The 18,443-nt window shown below is 33.4% G+C and overlaps 1 protein-coding gene across 2 annotated transcripts in view; it reads right to left on the bottom strand.

Annotated features, from left to right (window-relative positions):
• Nucleotides 1–1,521: 1,521 nt before the first annotated feature.
• LOC128209609 (acid-sensing ion channel 4-B-like) overlaps nucleotides 1,522–18,443 on the bottom strand; it is a 29,083-nt gene continuing 12,161 nt past the window's right edge. The window contains exons 1-10 of one of the 2 annotated variants that reach the window (XM_052913708.1): nucleotides 11,978–12,089; nucleotides 7,274–7,441; nucleotides 6,369–6,533; nucleotides 5,639–5,754; nucleotides 4,894–5,075; nucleotides 4,478–4,631; nucleotides 4,236–4,292; nucleotides 2,623–4,141; nucleotides 2,223–2,314; nucleotides 1,522–1,934 (exon numbers count right to left, since the gene is read on the bottom strand). In XM_052913708.1, the coding sequence (XP_052769668.1) occupies nucleotides 1,798–1,934; nucleotides 2,223–2,314; nucleotides 2,623–4,141; nucleotides 4,236–4,292; nucleotides 4,478–4,631; nucleotides 4,894–5,075; nucleotides 5,639–5,754; nucleotides 6,369–6,533; nucleotides 7,274–7,441; nucleotides 11,978–12,051 (2,664 nt within the window). In that variant the 5' untranslated portion in view covers nucleotides 12,052–12,089 and the 3' untranslated portion in view covers nucleotides 1,522–1,797. Of the gene's footprint in view, nucleotides 1,935–2,222; nucleotides 2,315–2,622; nucleotides 4,142–4,235; nucleotides 4,293–4,477; nucleotides 4,632–4,893; nucleotides 5,076–5,638; nucleotides 5,755–6,368; nucleotides 6,534–7,273; nucleotides 7,442–11,977; nucleotides 12,090–18,443 lie in introns of those variants that run through there. The other variant, XM_052913707.1, reaches the window with a different exon arrangement.

Here is an 18,443-nt window from a genome sequence, read left to right as displayed (position 1 = left end):
CCTATAATATATATTTAATCTATTTGCAGCGCGTTTGTATTTGCTATACATGCTTGTTTTGCATAATACTTGCTTTTCCCGACCTTTACGCCAGGATTTTGATTTTAGTCTAATGTCTCTGTTAACATAATTGTTTTCTACTGTGTATGTATCTGACAGGCGTTTTTTTTTGCTGCCTGTTAAGTAATCAATGTGTACCATATTGTTCATACAACTGAGATATAAATATATTTAATGGCATTTTCATTAAATGCCCAGTTACAAACATAATTGGTCTTGTTTTGATTTCTTACTAGCTTGGGATATGATAGGTATCAAATAGCCTTGTAGTCGTTAAGAATTTAATGGTCTGTAAAACCTGGTACAACACATAAATATATATATAACTTTTCCACGAGATCTGCAATACTTTGTATTTATTTTCCCATCCGATATCCATAGACCTATGATCACTGTGTTGTGTTAATGGTTGCCTTTAGACCACCCATCAGCATGATCTTTCTTATACAGACATTATTGCCAAAACACAACATATCCGTGTTATGCTTCCATAATGTCCTTGGTTTAAAACTGCACTCTAACAGATTGAACCTTTTGACAACTTTTTTATTTTTTTGTCTTGGAACGAGCCAAATTATGCGAAAATGCATGGAAACCAATTATATAAGACTGCTGACAAAAATAAGATCGTAGATTTTCATATTTAAGTTCAAAAGTTGATGTTAGTAACGATTTTAGCTATAAAACATTAATTTTCGAATGGAAATATGAAAATCTGCGATCTGTTCTTTTGTCAGCAGTCTTATATCACTGGTTAGCTGATATTTACGCAAAAATTGGCTCATTCAAAGACAAGAGAAACTTAAGTTGTCAAAACGGCAAATCTGTGAGAGTGCAGCTTTAAAGGCGTAAACACAAAGTTTAAAGGATTGATATATACATATTTGTTTGTGTGTCTTCCGTGTATGTGATTGGGCATTGTCGTTCTTATCATAGTAGGTTCTTCGCTACATAACCCGGTCCGGTAGTTTTCATTGTATTATAAAACTCGACAGTCAAACAGTTCTGCATACACTGAACATGTGGTCACCACTGCCGTAGAAATTGAATAAAGTAATTAAGCACCTTGTCAATTTGATAGAATTGGATATCAACCGAAAATAGCTTGTTTGAGTAAAAAATATGCATCAACCAAGGAGCCTCGAATGTTTATCTTTGACGGATTATTGTTAAGCATAAGGGACAATTAATTACCAAAGACGTGTTATTATCAGTAAAGTTACAAACAAAGATTAAAGGGAGTCAGTCACGCACTGTATTTTGGCAACGATTATTTCTTGAAATTTGATGAAATTGAGGAGTTGTTTCTTACTTATGTATGAGCGAACTCCACAAGGCAACTGTTAGATAGTCATTGAAATATAATTTTGAAGATCTAAGCCTATCTATTTGCAATTTTCTATTGCGCTACTAACGCCGTTGAAAAAACAACAACATTCATTCACATTTTAATTTCTGCATTCAATACAAATAAGTCTCTCAGACAATATTGATTTGTATATTTACGATTCATGGCTGTTTAAGTTGCTAAAACTTGGTAGCAGTAAGATTTACACATGTTAGTTGTTTATTCCATTTAAATAACAATAATTTATTAGAAATTGAAGGTAAATGACTTGAATATCGAGGGAGTATCACAAACGCGTTTTGTGGGTTGTAGCACGGTTACAAGAATAAAGCTCAAATAAGTAATTAACATATTATCATGTCTGTTCATTAACAACGCCATTTGATTGATCAATGTTTGATTTCTTTATGTTTGATTTCCGTTTTATGTTTGAATATGGGCAACTGGATGAGGAAAAGGTCAATGACTTCCAGAACGGTCAACATGCTGGCACCGATAAACAACCCCATAGCTCCCCCAACGTCACCTGAAACAAACGGATACTTTTTTATTCCGAAACCCGGCAAAATCCAACTCACTGCGTATTGAGTATCAAAGAATACATCTTATATACGATAGTCTATCGTATCTATATCTTCATAATTATGATAATGACGATAATGAGTTCTCTGGAATTTTCAGACGGACAAACAAACACATGGGTAGCATGTTCTAGTAGGACTAATAAATGTTATACTTGGCAATACTAATTAAAGTGACTGTCATACTTTCATAATTATTTGATTGCACAGTATACGCACACATTTGTACTCACTAATTAGGGCAAAGAAGTCGTACGCCTTTTGTTGGTTAATGTATTCATAACTTAATTGTCGGTAGAAAATATCGATTTGTAGAATATTTTCTCTGAAAAAGAATATATATAATTTCAAAAAGCCTGCGACGAATACCCGTTACTTAAAATATGCTTTAAAACAAAAACAATATTGGTATACATTACGTTTGGTAAATTATTTGGTATATTGACAGCTCCTAACTCATTTTTAGGAATAAAGTTGACTGATGAAAGAGTTCCAGCCCAACTTTTAATTAGTGAATACAAATTTAGTTGCAATAGGCAAAATGAGAGCGCATTTATCAGAAACACATGTTTTTTTCATAATTAGACCTGCATCACAATACTAAACAATAAGACGACGATAAATCATACGTACTTCAAAAATGTACTGTCGACAACAACTGAAGCTTTGAACCTTTTTAAATGTGAAACAACATTTTCAAAAGACGAGTAAAAGTCTTCTGCACTATGCTCCACATGATGTCGTATATCAAATGTCTTGATGTCTTCAAGTTTGGAATTCCATTCGATGATCACTTCGGAAAGGTTTCTTAGAAACAAATGGTTATTTGTGTAATTGTAATAATCCCAGGAATCTTCATCATCTATTATTTGGGTCCATATTCCGTCGACAGGAATTTTAATCAAACTAAGGAGATCTGAAATAGATTGCCCGCGGGTTTGCACTTCTTGAAAGAAGATACTGACATTTGTTGTGAATCCATCTGTATGATTCGAAGTAAATAAGGTAGCAAGGTCCATAAGACCTAAAGATCCGTTTTCAGTATAGTTATATAGCTTGCTTTGGAGAGATTTAAATGTAGGAAGTATTGCAGAGTTGATTCCAGTGATTAGCTCTGTTAAAGATTTGATATTCTGATTCAATGCTTCAATTTCACGTTTAAACGTTACCCAAAAGCTGTCAAACTGATCATGTCTATCTTTAATTACTGCCAAGGGACGGTCTATACCGTTACTATACACAACGCTTTTACTGTATAAGTAAGTACGGCAAGCATACTGAAAACGCTCAAATACGTAGTTTAATTCCGTTTCATTGATACTACGTTCTTCATAAGCCAGCTTTGTTTGGTTCATGAACATTTCAAGCACATTAAACATCAACTGCATATCGTCGTTCTCTAATTTTGGAACGTATTTTTTCATGTATGCATTATGATACATGCTCTCATTCATCAATGGCTTTGGCACAATGTGTGGGTTATAAGCTCTCGGCATATTTTCAAATTTGTAATTAAATATTTGTGTTCCATTAATGAACGATTTAATCAACAACGATATGTTATCTTTCGCCAATTGTGCGATTTCCTGACGCACTTCTAAGGCATCCATTATAAACTCGTACAACTCTTTTCTGACCTGGTCATCAGCTGGGCTATTAGCGAGACGCCTTATACGTCTCGTATTAACCAATGCAAATTCAGCATATGCATTAGCTACATTTGCAAGTGTTCGTTCTTCCATTGCCTCTCTTCCACGAAGGAAGTTCTTCTCAATTGCATATTCTTGGTATCTATATGTTTTCTCTTTTGTAAGATATATATCTTCCATTTGCACAAACAATTGCTTTGTTTGGTTTTCTTGCAGTTGAAGACAGCGTTCTATTTTCATAATGACGTCTTCTATTAGTTTCGTCTTTGCTCCGAATGTTACAACAAGGTCTTGAAAATGTGAAAACTTCTCATGATCCATTTTTGCTGTTGTTTCATATGATTGCAGTAATTTTTCCTTTAGCTGCTTCGATTCGTTTGATGACAGTAGTTTGCTTACAAGATGATTGGATATCGATGAATATGAAACGGAAGGATCATAAATGGAAAAGTGGCAAGGAATTGGGCAACGACATTTTTCTCGAATAGATCTGTCGAACTCATCTGAAAACAAAAAAAGCAATTTTCATTTTGCCATTACTTCAATCATATGACAAGGAACATTGTATAACTCTGTATAATAACGATAAACTATTACCATACAGGTCCTCTACGCAGGAAACGTGCTGACCTATGGTACATACAGGCGGTGAATCTAAAATAAATATAAAGTGTCTTTCAGCAATATTCAATTTGTTTTGGTATTCTCGAACTAAATTATAACCAGGGGAATATAGTACTTTTAGAACATTGTAAAACATATGTATTTACTTATAGATCCGAAAAAATCTTGTTAAAAGTAGTATCCGGTTTGAGAACTGCTCTTAATTACAAACATACCATTTAAGTAAGGCCAGTAAGTATCCCTGCAGCCACAAGTGATTTTTGCATATTTGGTAAGGCAGTCAAGGTAGCACTCTTCCATCGTGTAGTGAGTCGTGTGACGTAGTTCTTTTTTGGCACAGTCACCATGGGGAGCAGGCAGGTTGTCAATCTGTCCAACATTTTGATTTGGTATTGCGTGAGAGGTTGAATTCAAAATAATACTTGTGAATAAATGTGAAAACATGTCAAATACTACATGAAACAAATATTGAAATGTTTGCTTATTAGTTTCACAGTTTTGCATTTCATTGCGCTCTGGCTCAAAGCTGATGGATAAAAAGTCTAGGTCTACAGCGTACCACAACCTTTATTTATGTTAGCTAATATTCTATGCATGCGAGAACAAAGAGAGAAAAGCACAAGGATCCTACCGACATAAATTTTAATCCAAAGAAAGCATGCGCCCCGGTTGGAACAGCTTGACCTAGCTCATGTACAAATGCCATTTCCCTTGGGTCATGAAGAAGAATTTTTATTCCTGCAGCGTCGTGTGGTCCAGCCATGTATTCATACTGCTCTACATTTAGAGTCAAACGCAGCCCGGAATCGACCCCTGCAAATACCATGTAAGAGTGTCTTTATCTCGAGTAATAGTGGCCAACAAAGTTGCAAGAGTATGTTCCATTCGTTTGTATACTCTGAGGTTTAAGAAGCAATGATCAAATAAGAAGCTTTATTACCACAAGCGGATCCCCCCCCCCCAAAAAAAAAAAAAATAAAAAATAAAAAAATAATAATAATCTGAAAAACGCACAAAATGCACCATTTCGGACTAGAAATTGTTATAATTGACTTGGGGGAGAACTCCAAAACTCCCCTGCCAACACTTAAAACCAAATGAATTCGTTTACGAGGGAAATGCGCAAGTATAACGGGTACGCCCCTAAGTTACTAACCCTCTTCCGTCGAATCCTGGACCCGCTCCTGGATCAGTTTACTATATTTTGCCTCGTTTAGTAAGGGCCTAAATGACGTTGAAACAAGTTGCTCAATCACTTTGCGTGTCCGTGTTGATATGAACTTTGATTTCTCATAAATATTCAGCCAACAGGCACTTAGTACGCTATGCTATTAACCCTACGGTTAATTTCTTTTCAATGTGTTGCTAAAATTTACCTGATGACGTGATGGTCATATCAGATGCATCCCGATTGAAAGTGTAGCACAATCCGTGATCTGTCATCACTGTTTTAAAGTCTTCAGCACCACAGGCATTGTTTTTCCAGGAGCAGCTGATTTCAATGAAGAGGGAATATGAAAGTAGTAAAAGGTATCACGGAGAAAAGATAATTCGAAGGTCTCTTACATAGGATATACTTATACTACGTATCCTTATTTCTTTTTAACTTACTGGATATGAAAATAGCATACAGCGGTACATACTGAGAAGGAACCTGAGGGTAGTAAAATGTATCACGGAGAAAAGATAATTCGAAGGTCTCTGACGTAGGATTTACTTATACTACGTATCGTTATTTCTTTTTAACTTACTGGATATAAAAGTAGCATACAGCGATACATAATGAGAAGGAAACTGAGCACCCGGGAGAAATCCACTTGCACAAAGGCCGCGAAAAACCATGTTTTTGAAAAGTGAGTGTGCTTAACATTACAAAAACTGCGATATTTTACTTTTGAAATTAAATATTAAAATGTTGTACCACTGAATCGAACCGTTGAAGTCAAATTACGTTCATATTTAAGAATATTTTTCTTATATAGTTAAACATTTTCGCCGCTATCGATACGATTTTAAATGCGATATGACAAAGTGAAACTATTAGATACATCGCTTAGATTGATTTAAAAAAAACAAAACTTCTTACAACATATCTTGTGTTAGTACCTGACTATCATATCTTTCTTGGAATGTGCTAAATCGACATACAAATCGTCCATACTCATGTCGGTAGCATTGTGAACAGCCAATTCCTCCACAGACAAGCTGGAGGTTCCAGAAAACATGTGTTCAACCAACCGATAGCGACCTGTCCTTGCTGCCTCAGTACCTCTGGAAAGTAAATGTTTTCCGTAAATACTTACATACCTCTAACTAAACTTAAACTATTACATTAATAATGGAATGAAATATATCCCGAAAGATAACACAAAAGGACGGCAATTTTATATAATACCAATGTTTGCCATTCCGATATACATACACGTAAAGGTATAATATTATTGTCTATATGGATGTTCTCCACAGCGTATTCATAAAAAGGTTGTTTTTATTTTACGATCTCATAAACAAAGTCCACACAGTGGTTACTTCCCTTCGTGGTACAATTAACGCTACCGTCACAAATATCACGTGATGAGATCAAAATCACATGACAGTATCTAAAGTCTTGAAGAATGTTTTATTTCAAAGACATTTAAAGCTTTAGACATTAAACACGCATACCTTTTAGCAAAACGAAAAAGCAGTGAGATTTAATCAAAAAGCAATTTTCTCTGATCACAAAGGGAGATCACTGTTTAGAATATTGCCTCTGAAAGATTGTTGTTTAGCGGGAGTAATAATTCTTCCATTATAGATGTTTTCTAAAGCTTTGTAAAAGAAACACGCCCACAAGTACGCATTGAAATAAAAGATTCCTCGTTTAAAACCGATCTATATGATTGATTATCAGAGATTCAAAAGCATCCATATGAAGTTGTATGCGCAATTAAGCGATTGGAATTAATCAACTGGCTTGCCTATTTATTTAATTATTGATATAAAAGATTCTATTTTAAATGTCATCATACCTGAAGGCGTTTTGGTTGCATATCGTCACTGCTGGGAACTCGAGGGACTGATTGTAATTTATTTTGACGTTCACGTTCAATGGCCAAGAGTAGAAATAATTCACGCGGTCAATTATTTGCAAAATAACAGCCGCAAAACATCCCAGTACAAACAGAAGCCACATAATCCTGAAATTATAAACATGTCTGTGACGGCATCCATTGATTTTTATGTACTTTATGTATGTAATTTTATAAGTTTATGAGCTGTGTTTCGTATTCAATTAAATATCCATTATTTTAGGAAGGGACTGTCTAATTAAAGGACAAAGCAATATTTTAAAGGAAAGTCAGTAGAACTATTATTATGGCATGTTTCAGAATGTAGAACCGATGGTGTTTGCGTAGATATAATCGTGTTTCATGCAAATGTTAACAACAATGACTAAAATGTGACCTTACTTTATATGAATAACAGTAAAAAGGCTTTTGTTTGAATACGCACTGATTGATGAACAAAAATACTCAAAATTTGTTTTAATGCGGATTTCACTTCACAATTCATGGTTAATAGAAAAAATAAAATAAAAATATATTTCCGAAAAGAACTTCCTTAAAGATGCATTCTTACTCCCAAAATATTTTATTTAATGTATAATTGAGTAGGGAATATTTACATAAATGAATAATATTGTTTTAATATTCCGAAAAGGATGAATAATTGTCGGAAATATTGGTTCTTATGAAGAATACAGAGTTTATACTGAACTAAATGAGCATAATACACAATATTTCTTACTTATGAGACTATAGTAGACCACGGTAAATCTTTAAGCATTCACCAATCATTTAATATTGTTGCACTTTCTGCTATTAAAAGCAAAATATGATGACGTTGCCTTCCGATAGTTTAACGCGACAACTTTTTATAAGGAAATATATAGCATTTCTTAATCGTCGAACAAGTAATTCAATGCTTGGCTTTATACCTGACATATGCGCTTTAGTAATCAAATACCGCTTACAAGATAGCCTTAACGATTTCATATTGCATAATGTAGCGCGTTTGAAGTAGAGCTGGAAAATCACTTTTCAAAAAGCCGAAAACCAGAGAAAATTAACTTTATGGCGCGAAAGACTTTTTAGTGACAGGGATTTTTTACTATTCAAAAATCTCAAAAAACAAATTGAGCCATGTGTTGTGTGGCAGTCCGAAAATAATCGCTAGGGCTTAAAACTTGCGAACTTTATTGCTAACTTGTTGCTAGACAAGCACTCTTTACTGCACTCCGTGTGCTTAATTTGCAAACGCGTTTTTTTTGACAAAACCGAGCATATCGTTTTTGCTTGTCCGTATACAGCAGCTGTACGCGAAAGTTTTATTGTGATTTAAACATGGTATTTGGTCAACATGTCGGATCAGACAAAGCTAAAAAAAGAGTCAACCATTTTTAGAGATTTTGTTTTAGGGAGCACAAACACATACAAAATGAAGTCTGTAATCAATTGCTGTTATGCAAGCTCAGTTTTCGTTACGTACAAGATGCGTTCAATGTTTACAATACCTTCTAGTGTTTAAATAATACTGAAACAGTGACATTTGTGCATATATTGCGTTAGATGGGTATGTTTATATTGTAAGATCATACAATTGCTGTTACTTTGTCAATAATATTGTGTTTGACTTGAACCCATTGTATACGTGTTTGTATTACTCTCATGCTACTTCATGCATGAAATAACTTTTTCTACTTTCTACTTACATATTTAAACATGCTCATATATATATATATATATATATATATATATATATATATATATATATATATATATATATATATATATATATATATATATATATATATATATATATATATTACATTGCGTTCAAATCTCCCTTGCGGAGGATGTATTTAAATAAATGAATAAATACATGGTTACAATCTTGTAATCAGTAATTAATATTTTCCATAAATGCATTATTTAGTAAGTAGTTAAAGGTTTATCAGTCAAAATTCATGTTTGTTATACACGTGTTTGTATCGATTTTGAGTAAGAGTGTCACTTTAATTTCATAAAACATTCTGTTGACAAAATGACATTGCATTATGCTAAAACAAATCTCTTTTTTAAATGTTTTAACATTTTTACGTTATAACAAAACGTATACTAAGATATGAATTTGAACGAAGATATGTTTTCTTTTACAATGTCAGCTGTGATGGCCAGAACTACCTAATTTCTCCGAATATACCCAAATGTATCTGAATAATTAAACATAACTTAAAACAAATGATGCTGCAGTATGTAAAACACACACTATGATTAAACACCATACAATATCCTTAAAGTGAGTGCAGAAACAACTGAAAATGCTAAAAACAGATAACAGACAAATTTCACATTTATATTATATATATATACAGGCATGTTGCTATACAGAATGAAATCTATGTTCTTAAATCCCTTTTATAAACAAAGTACGTTTGGTTATTTAATTTTCATATTATTTGTTATGTTGTTTTAACTATTAAATTAATTGCAAATGATATCACTTTAACATGATGTCACAAGGATCACAATCTAATTTAAAAGCTATGTGATTATTTAATGTACAATTGAGTAGGGAATAAATGTTCACAAAAAGCTTAGTAAAAAAGAACATATCAACAATGTCGGTGAGTTGTGCTTTTATTACAATCACGTTTTCCTCCACAGTAAAAACATTTACTATTGGTCTTCCTTGACACAAATATAAGCAATTAAGTACCTAAGCTATGGTAGGTCTTTTTATTTCTTGGTAACAAGCATTTCTCTTTAGAATTTATGTTTAAAACGTTATATAGATACTCTTAACAAAGTGTATGTAACTTAAAGATCAATAAAAGCGTTCCATTGTCAGTTTCTAATTGATGATATTGATTGGGGTGAAATTCTTTTTTTTTGTATATGAAATGTATTTTGACACCAGTGTAACTATCAAAACCCTTACTCGAGTCGTACACGATATAAATACTATTAAGAGTATTTAATGCCCCCGTCAACTATCGACATTTTGCATTTAAACTTCCAATGAGTACGGTCGAATCAGGTTTAAAAATCCCTCTTTTTCCCCGCATCTACCTTTGAGATTGATTATGAAAGATACAGCGCATCAGACAATTATCATTCTTCACATTATTCACTAACCTCTAAAAGCGAACATTAGCGTTGGTAACTTACCCAATGGAGAAAATTATAAGTACAAACCACAACTTAATAACTCGGTACTCCATCTTTTCCCGGAACGTTACAAATCAAATTTAAAAACGCATTTACTTGTAAGGCCATACCAAATATTTAGTCCAACACCTGTAAACCAGGAATCTTAAAAATAAAATCAGTTAAACATCAAAGAAAATTAACCCTCTTTGTTCTACCTTGAATCTTAAACAGTAAAGTTTTGTCGTTTCAGAAAGCACAGCACGGATTTAAAACTATGATACTTTTTCATATTGATCGTAATATCAAATATGACTAATTGTTATTACCAGGGATTAACTGTAAACATAATGATTAAATAATTAATGTCGCAAAATAATATTCAGAGTAAGTCAGCCAAGCGACTCTGAACGGTATTCCGATATGTAATGACCAAACGGCGGTTATGGCAAACAAGTCATATTCCTTGCCTTGCATGTAAAAGATTAACATAAATGCCGCACCATGGAAATTCAGTTCTAAAGCCAAACCAAAATACGCTTTGTTTGCGGTATATTTAGTTGAATGATACTTGCATTATGTGTTATTCTTCAAATTAAAGAACAAAAACAAATCTCCTTGCTTTTGTTTACGTGGTCTAGGTCGGATAGACACCTCGTCGACGTATCTGTTTTCGCCCCGGTTAGATATATTTAACGATACGTCCACTCGTTGTCTTTCCTATACTTCGGACATTGTCAAATAAGTTGCAAATAGCGACCTTAAACACTTGATCTAAACCTTATGGTATACATTTTTAAGTGGATAAAACACATTTAACGCCCTGGACTGTACTTTCCCTGACATAATGGACGGTTCTCGGCGTTTCATTACAGAAATGATGGTATGAACTTGGATGCAGTTAAATGAGAATGTCTCTTAAAACGGACATTTAATGCCAATGAATCACACATATGAGGTAAGTTCATAAATGTTGTATACGCGCCGCCATCTTGTAATTAAATGCAATAATATACGACACATAAGATGTACTTTGCGGAAATATAAAAATAGGGTAAAAAAATCCTCAATTAATGAATCACATTAACGTATAAAATTCACTTTAATATACAGTTTGTCGGAAATTTGTATTATGCGGTCATAAGCTTTGATGATTTCCATCATACAGTACTTTCAAATATGTACATATTTTACTATATACATATGTTTAATATGGTTATTTTGTACGAGGAAAAGATTGATAGAAACCCTCTTTTGTATTAGTGAAAGAAAGAGATGAACTTCCTCTTGTACTTGTTAAAGAAAGAAACTCCCTTTAGTTGGAATAAAGGAAATATAAAAAAGTTCTCTTGAAATAATAAAAGAAAGTTAGAAACTCCCTCTTTTTTAACAATTAATTGCTGAAGTATTTTGTTTTATCAGTTATTTCTATTAATATTTACCGCCCCTTTAGTATTTTGAGCAAACTCAAATATTACAATTGTTTATACTTTTGCCACTTTTATATTAAATCTTTCGACATACCTTCGACACCATGCTGTTGAGCTGGAAATGTATCTTATGCCATGAAACGTAGTGTTCAGCGACCACTCTTTCATTGACTTTATAAAATACTTAATTGTTGAATGAGATTTATTCACTGTTAAACCAAGCTCATTTGTATCCTTTCGTGAGAAATCCATCATAGTCATTGCTCTTGTAGTAGTCTCCTGGCGAACGTACACTATATGTATTCAGTACGCAAGTTTTCTGTTTTCCAATAAATTTGCTTACTTCGTGTTAACTCTTTACAGATACCCACTGAGGAGATTCATGAAAAACAAACCTATACATCTTGTATTTACATTGATTAATTGTAATCCACAAATATTCAAATATTATTTCATTATCCTGGGAGTGTATTGACTCATATCTAGCTATTTCCATAGATTGCAGCTACAAGAACTATCTAGCATCGCAAGTCGAAGGCACTGATCCACGGTTATCCAAACAAATTACGACTTGATAGCTACTTCCTCCATGATGGTCTGATTTATTTTCTGGTCCTTTTGGAATATTCAATATAATTTTGTTGATTTATTTGAAAAAGAATACCACATACGCCGGTGTTTGGAAGCGTTAACAGTCATTATAGTTGTGGTTTACTTCTATTTTAGTACGTTACTAAGTACCCAATTACAATTCGGAGTATCAACTCCGTGTTAACTCGTACAAAAACTCAGCAAAAAAATGAAGCACCCACACAAACTTAAACGTGCATTTGTTAATTGAAAGTTTTTAAATTTCAATCTAATTGTATGAAGCTAGTTCTGTATTGACTAAAATGCCATCATCCTCATAGCTGTTATCTAACATAATGATAAAGCATCGCAACTTGTTTCAAAGCACAGACCAACATTTGCCCCGATCGGTTTATGATAGATGCAGAACCATTACGACTCTATAAATGCCTCGCGATAGCTTCGTTCTCTACGGATAGTCATACATTTTTAAGTACTTTGCAATTATCAAAAATGATAATTGCAAAGGACGGAAGTATGGAATGCTGGTCGTCTTACTTCATGCAGTAAGTGAACACTCTCAGTTCTCAATCAAACAGAGGTTTCTATGTTCTTGTTTCGAATGTATAAAATCGCGCGATAGATGTCTCATCCGTTACATACTCCGAGAAAATTTCTTCCAGAACTTGAGTTGGTTAAATATAGTAAACAGGGCTTTTTTCTGTCCATTTTGGTTAAAGGACCCTTGACAAATTTGGAAAATTTGTTGACAAATTTGGAAAATTTGTTTCGTAAAATGTGCTGATGGGGAAGTAATTTCAGGCTTTTTTTTGTAAAGTTTGAAATAAAATACCTACATTTTTTTTAGAATTTTCGAGTGATATGAGGGAGGTATTAGCAACAAAATCATCATTTAAGCAACTTTTTTCTATTTAACCATATATCACCCAAAAGTGTTGGTAAATGCATTTAAAATAGTAAATGAACATATTTTTCGAATGAACTGTTGCCGCGTTTAAATCTTGCGCCTGCAATAAAGGGCACGGTGTAAGTCTAGAAGCCAGGATTTGAGTGACAGCTATTTAATCTTATTAAGGATATTTTCTTGAAATTTGGAAACCTACGCGATTAAAGTTATTCTATCACTAACACATTTCTTTTCCTTTTTGGGTCAATTTATAAAGAAGTAGCTTTATCATTCAATAGTTTTTAGTCCTAGCAATCAAGAGAGTTGTCAAAAAATTCACCATTATAATATTTCCTTTTCGTTTTATTATATCTCCCTCATTTGTGTCTGTGGCACGAAAAAATGCTAATATGATGTACACTTGTTAAAAAACGCTCCGATGAAGAAGCCAACTATGTTGATAAAGCGATTTTTAAGGAGCCACAAGAGAAACGACATCTATTAAAAAGAAATCAGTGCGCGCTGTGAGTGCGAATTTAGGAGAAATGCTTGCTAATAAACGTTCTTTATTAGAATAGGCCTAATTACTGTCTAAATATCCCGAAACGTTCGTAGTCAATTTTATGATCTTAGGTGCGTACGATATTCATTGCACTTCTTTGAACTGTCTTTGAACTGTTAAAATTTAGTCTTCTAAGCAATTGATATCATAGATGTATCAGTGTCTTCTCTGAAAACATCGTTATTACCTAAATCATTAAATACTTAATATCTTACTACTGCATAACGCCATGAAATCTCCGTAATAGCATCATAACGGCTATTTTCGCCTTGTGTGTGCTTTTATGGCACTCATTTGACTGGACTATTTTAAAATTTTAACAAAAATCTGTTATGACAGTAATGGAATTAACCAGTATGGCTATTAACTAGTATTTATGCATTGCCATAATTAGATCACTGCTATAAGTCGTTTCCATAACAAGCACCTTATACAAAGATATTTTAGTTTTCAATATAATAACAATTCGAGGTCTTCGAGCTAAAGGAGCGTAACTCATTTTGATACAGAGTTACGTCAGCTTAACAAAAAGCCCTTTCATTTTATGCTTTCCGGTGGTTTATAGAGAATTATCAGATCTATTAGTTTAATATTTCACTGTTTGAAACAGTGAACTAACATTTTGAAACAGTGAACTATCATTTTGAAACAGTGAACTAACATTTTGAAACAGTGAACTAACATTTTGATAGTTCATTGTTGTTTTTTAAAAGGAACTACTTTTCTCGGATTTGTCTGCCTTGTTCATTATCAAAACTTCAATTGAAGTTGCTCCCCTTGTCGGAACCAAAGTAAATACAAACAAAATATTTCTAAATTTACTTCCTTTGAAAGGAAAATGCATTCTATATACATTTGTGTAGGCGTCTGCTGCGAAAATAAACAAAATGGAAATGTGACGAATCTTAGTTTTCAAGAAACATCAATTTAATTGAAATGAATCACATGCTTTATGTAGACCAGAAACTAAAAATCAGTTTCGCACATCAACCCATAAGTCGACCTTCTCCTTATAGCTGTGATAATCGTCATATTTTCCAATGAAGCTCGTTCACGGGTAAATGTCATGATCATTCCGGAGTGTGACGTCAAACGCGCAAAGAATTATGTGCATGACTTTGCTACGTGCTCATCAATTATTTCACATTAATTTGAGCAGCTTGATATCAATTACAGCAGCACTTATAATTACTGCAAATTAAATAATCAGCAAAGCAAATAAATGTTCAAGCCACCAGGAATTCGCTCTCTCAGTTGAAACTGTTCGATCACTCTCCACCCCGCAATTACAATGAATCCTCATGATTTCCAGCAACAGTGACAACTCAAAACTTGCTTATTTCCACGTTTATAATCAGCGGACATTTTGAAACAATGAAGCATTTAAATACCGAGTTTTTGGCATAAACACAACATGCCGCAAGTTCATCCGTGACTCACTGGATGCTTTATTTATTCATACACAATTAAATTGTTTTTAGAAGCTTTGTGATCACCGGGGGTATATATTATCACTCGTGACTTTGCCACTCGTGAAAATATCACTTTCGGTGCTCACTCGGTGAAACAAGAAAGACTTCACACTAAAAAGCAATTGTCCTCTATGTATTGCTTAGGCCAAAAAAAGTAAATAAATAATTGTTTGTTTAGGGTAACCTTCCCAAAATTTTTAGGTAGGGTAGGTAGGGATGTTTTTTTTATTTTTTTTTATTTTATTTTTTCAAAATCTGTCGTAAGTTCAGAGAGTTTCCTTGCACATGGCAGTCTTTCCTTCATTACTGTCATTGCCTGACTTTGTTTTATCATATAAACAATAATTCTGATCGTCCAATTCGCGTTTATCCGCCCTTCATAACTCTCTATTCGCTAACGAATATTTTTTTGCTCAGAAATGGAAAAAAATAGTTAGGGTCGGCGCATTTTTAAAGGTAGGGTCGGGTTACCCGAAACAGACATATTTTTTAGGCCTTATCAATAGAAAGCCGACATTTTGCGTAAATTTTAAAACCCAATACCCGACTAGTTTAGATCCATGGTAAAGAAACCTCGGTTCATAAGCTCATTGGCTCTAAAAACATATGTTTGGTTATTTTTCTCATATTAAAATGATAATAGTTGCCTATAAACTAAAGCACAAGTGTTATTTCCTTTAAAAATATGACCGGACATGCATCACCATAGTTAATGTGGCGATAAAGACTAAATCTTGAAAATATATTGAAAATTAAATCTTCCCAAATTCCCTTTATTTTATTAGCACAATCAACATTTAATTTTACCAATTCAATACCAGCATTATAAAATCATTCATAACGCAATGGTTGTCTTACTTCATTGCAAACTGTTTTTTTATGTCATTAGTGTCTTTAAAACCCTTTTGCAAAAATATTTTGAATAAAATGAATTATTATTCATTGATGGCTTTAAGGTGAGGCACATTTTATTTAAATCATTTAATAGACAATAAAGCTTGAGACCAAAGAATGCAATAGCATTGGGCTTTAAAGCTTTACTGTCCTTTATTACGTACAAAACCATTGCTCAGCCAAGTCATTTGCCTCTTCAAAACATCTCCTACAGATAACTATCAAGAGTCGTACCAGACATAAACTCCTAGATATGGATATTTTTGGTATGTGCTATCTGATCTGTAATGCGATTTCGCATATCAAATGTTACTTTTCTTCTTTACAATAAACATTTCCCATTAGCATTACACGTATAAATAAATATGGCTGAGATATCTTTCAGAAGCAAAACACAACATCCAAATTATGAAAAGTGCAACACTGTCGAAACATTTAAGCACCGGCCTGTATTTCGTTTATTGTGTAAGGTGACTGAGTTAATAAATGTATTCGGTCCGTGGCTTTATGATCTACTTAAACGATACACTATCGTAATAGTTCATGTGTTACAAGTTCAAAAATGCTTATTCGTGCGGCATTTGCGCCCCTCCCCCCTCCCCGGAATAAAGTCGTTAACTCAATAATACATATTAAATGATACCGAGGGACTAAAAGCATAAATCAGAACTGTGAACAAGGTACAAGGCGTCAAAATACATAAGCCTCAGTTGTTGTGAAAAGTATATACTTTTTGAAATAGAAAATATAAAATAGAATAAAATAGAATAGTTTATATAATGTTATTTGTTTTTGTCAGTAACCATAACACAATCGAAACTACTGTGGGACAAACCTATAATGCTAACGATGCTCCTGTTTTGAAGTTTCTTATTTGACGGAGGCTCTCACATATCAACTTTTGTTAGGTATTTTTCTATTACTTCCATTATAATAATATTCCCACTATTGCCCTTCTTACCCTAACTAGCCCTTACCAACAAACACCCACTTAACAAATGTATGTCCTATACGTAATTAAGGAGTTAGTTCCCACTATATACCCATTCGTGTGTGCGGACGTTTTAACACCATGAAAATCCCTAATATGCATATATGCAATGCTGGCTATAAATTATGCTCATTCATGAAAAACTGTAACTTGTTTATTATTTGTTTGTTTTTTTAACAAATATGTACTAATCATTTGGCACAAGTTATATATTATGCTACCGCGTCTTTTATTTCAATCTAGAAGACAAGTTAATGTTTGCATTAAAATGATAACGAAAGATGTTTATCGTGTATTCACAGCTCAAAACATTCTTGGATTGAGTGACGAGACCGAAGTCTAGAAAGAATATGATTGTCAAGTTGATTGTCTAAGCAAGTTATCTCTCACCTCAAACTGCCGAAAAATGTAATCTAGTTGTCTATGTCAGAAAAAGGGAATCGTAGAAACACAACAGAAAAACATGGTCAGCAGTACAAATGAAACAACAGCGACGAGCCTTACTGTGAACAATTGTGTTGTTTACAGACAAGGTGATTAAGGTCCAAAAGCCACAGGTTTCATGAAAACTATCAAAAGATCGTTCAAAATAAATGTTTGGCCATCTTGGGAGAATGCTTCGCCGATAAATTAAATTGACCACAATATCATTAGGGCAGCAAGTGAACAATAAAATCTACATATCCTTTTTAAATTACACTTCAGGTGACCTACCTTCGTGCATTTGAACGTGACGTTGACGGAGAAAGATAACGAATGCCGTGTAGTGTCGTGTTTTGCGTGAATTGTTCAAGAGACGCCAAAAACGCCACTGTATAGAGTTGGTTTATCATCCATTATCACAGTTTAAGAATTAAATAGTTTAAGTGATTAACTTTTCATTCAATAAATAGGCACCTGAGTCATGTTTCTTTCTGCAGACAGTCCGGAAAAATAAAAGTCAAAACTTTAATTCCATCGAAGTGTAGGTCAATTCACCTGCTTTTTCATGATCACTGATTCTAAACAGTAAAGCTCTTGCCTGGTTATTGGGGAATTATGACATTCAAACTGTTATAGCAAGAAAGAGTGTTTGCTGCATCTCTCAATAACACAAATCGTTTTTATGTAGCAAATTTTCACTAAATTGCAACATTTTCGAAAACTTAAAGGAACTGTACACCA

The sequence above is a fragment of the Mya arenaria genome, chromosome 11, assembly GCF_026914265.1.
Source record: "Mya arenaria isolate MELC-2E11 chromosome 11, ASM2691426v1".
Taxonomy (NCBI): domain Eukaryota; kingdom Metazoa; phylum Mollusca; class Bivalvia; order Myida; family Myidae; genus Mya; species Mya arenaria.
This window is presented reverse-complemented; position numbering and strand designations above follow the sequence as displayed.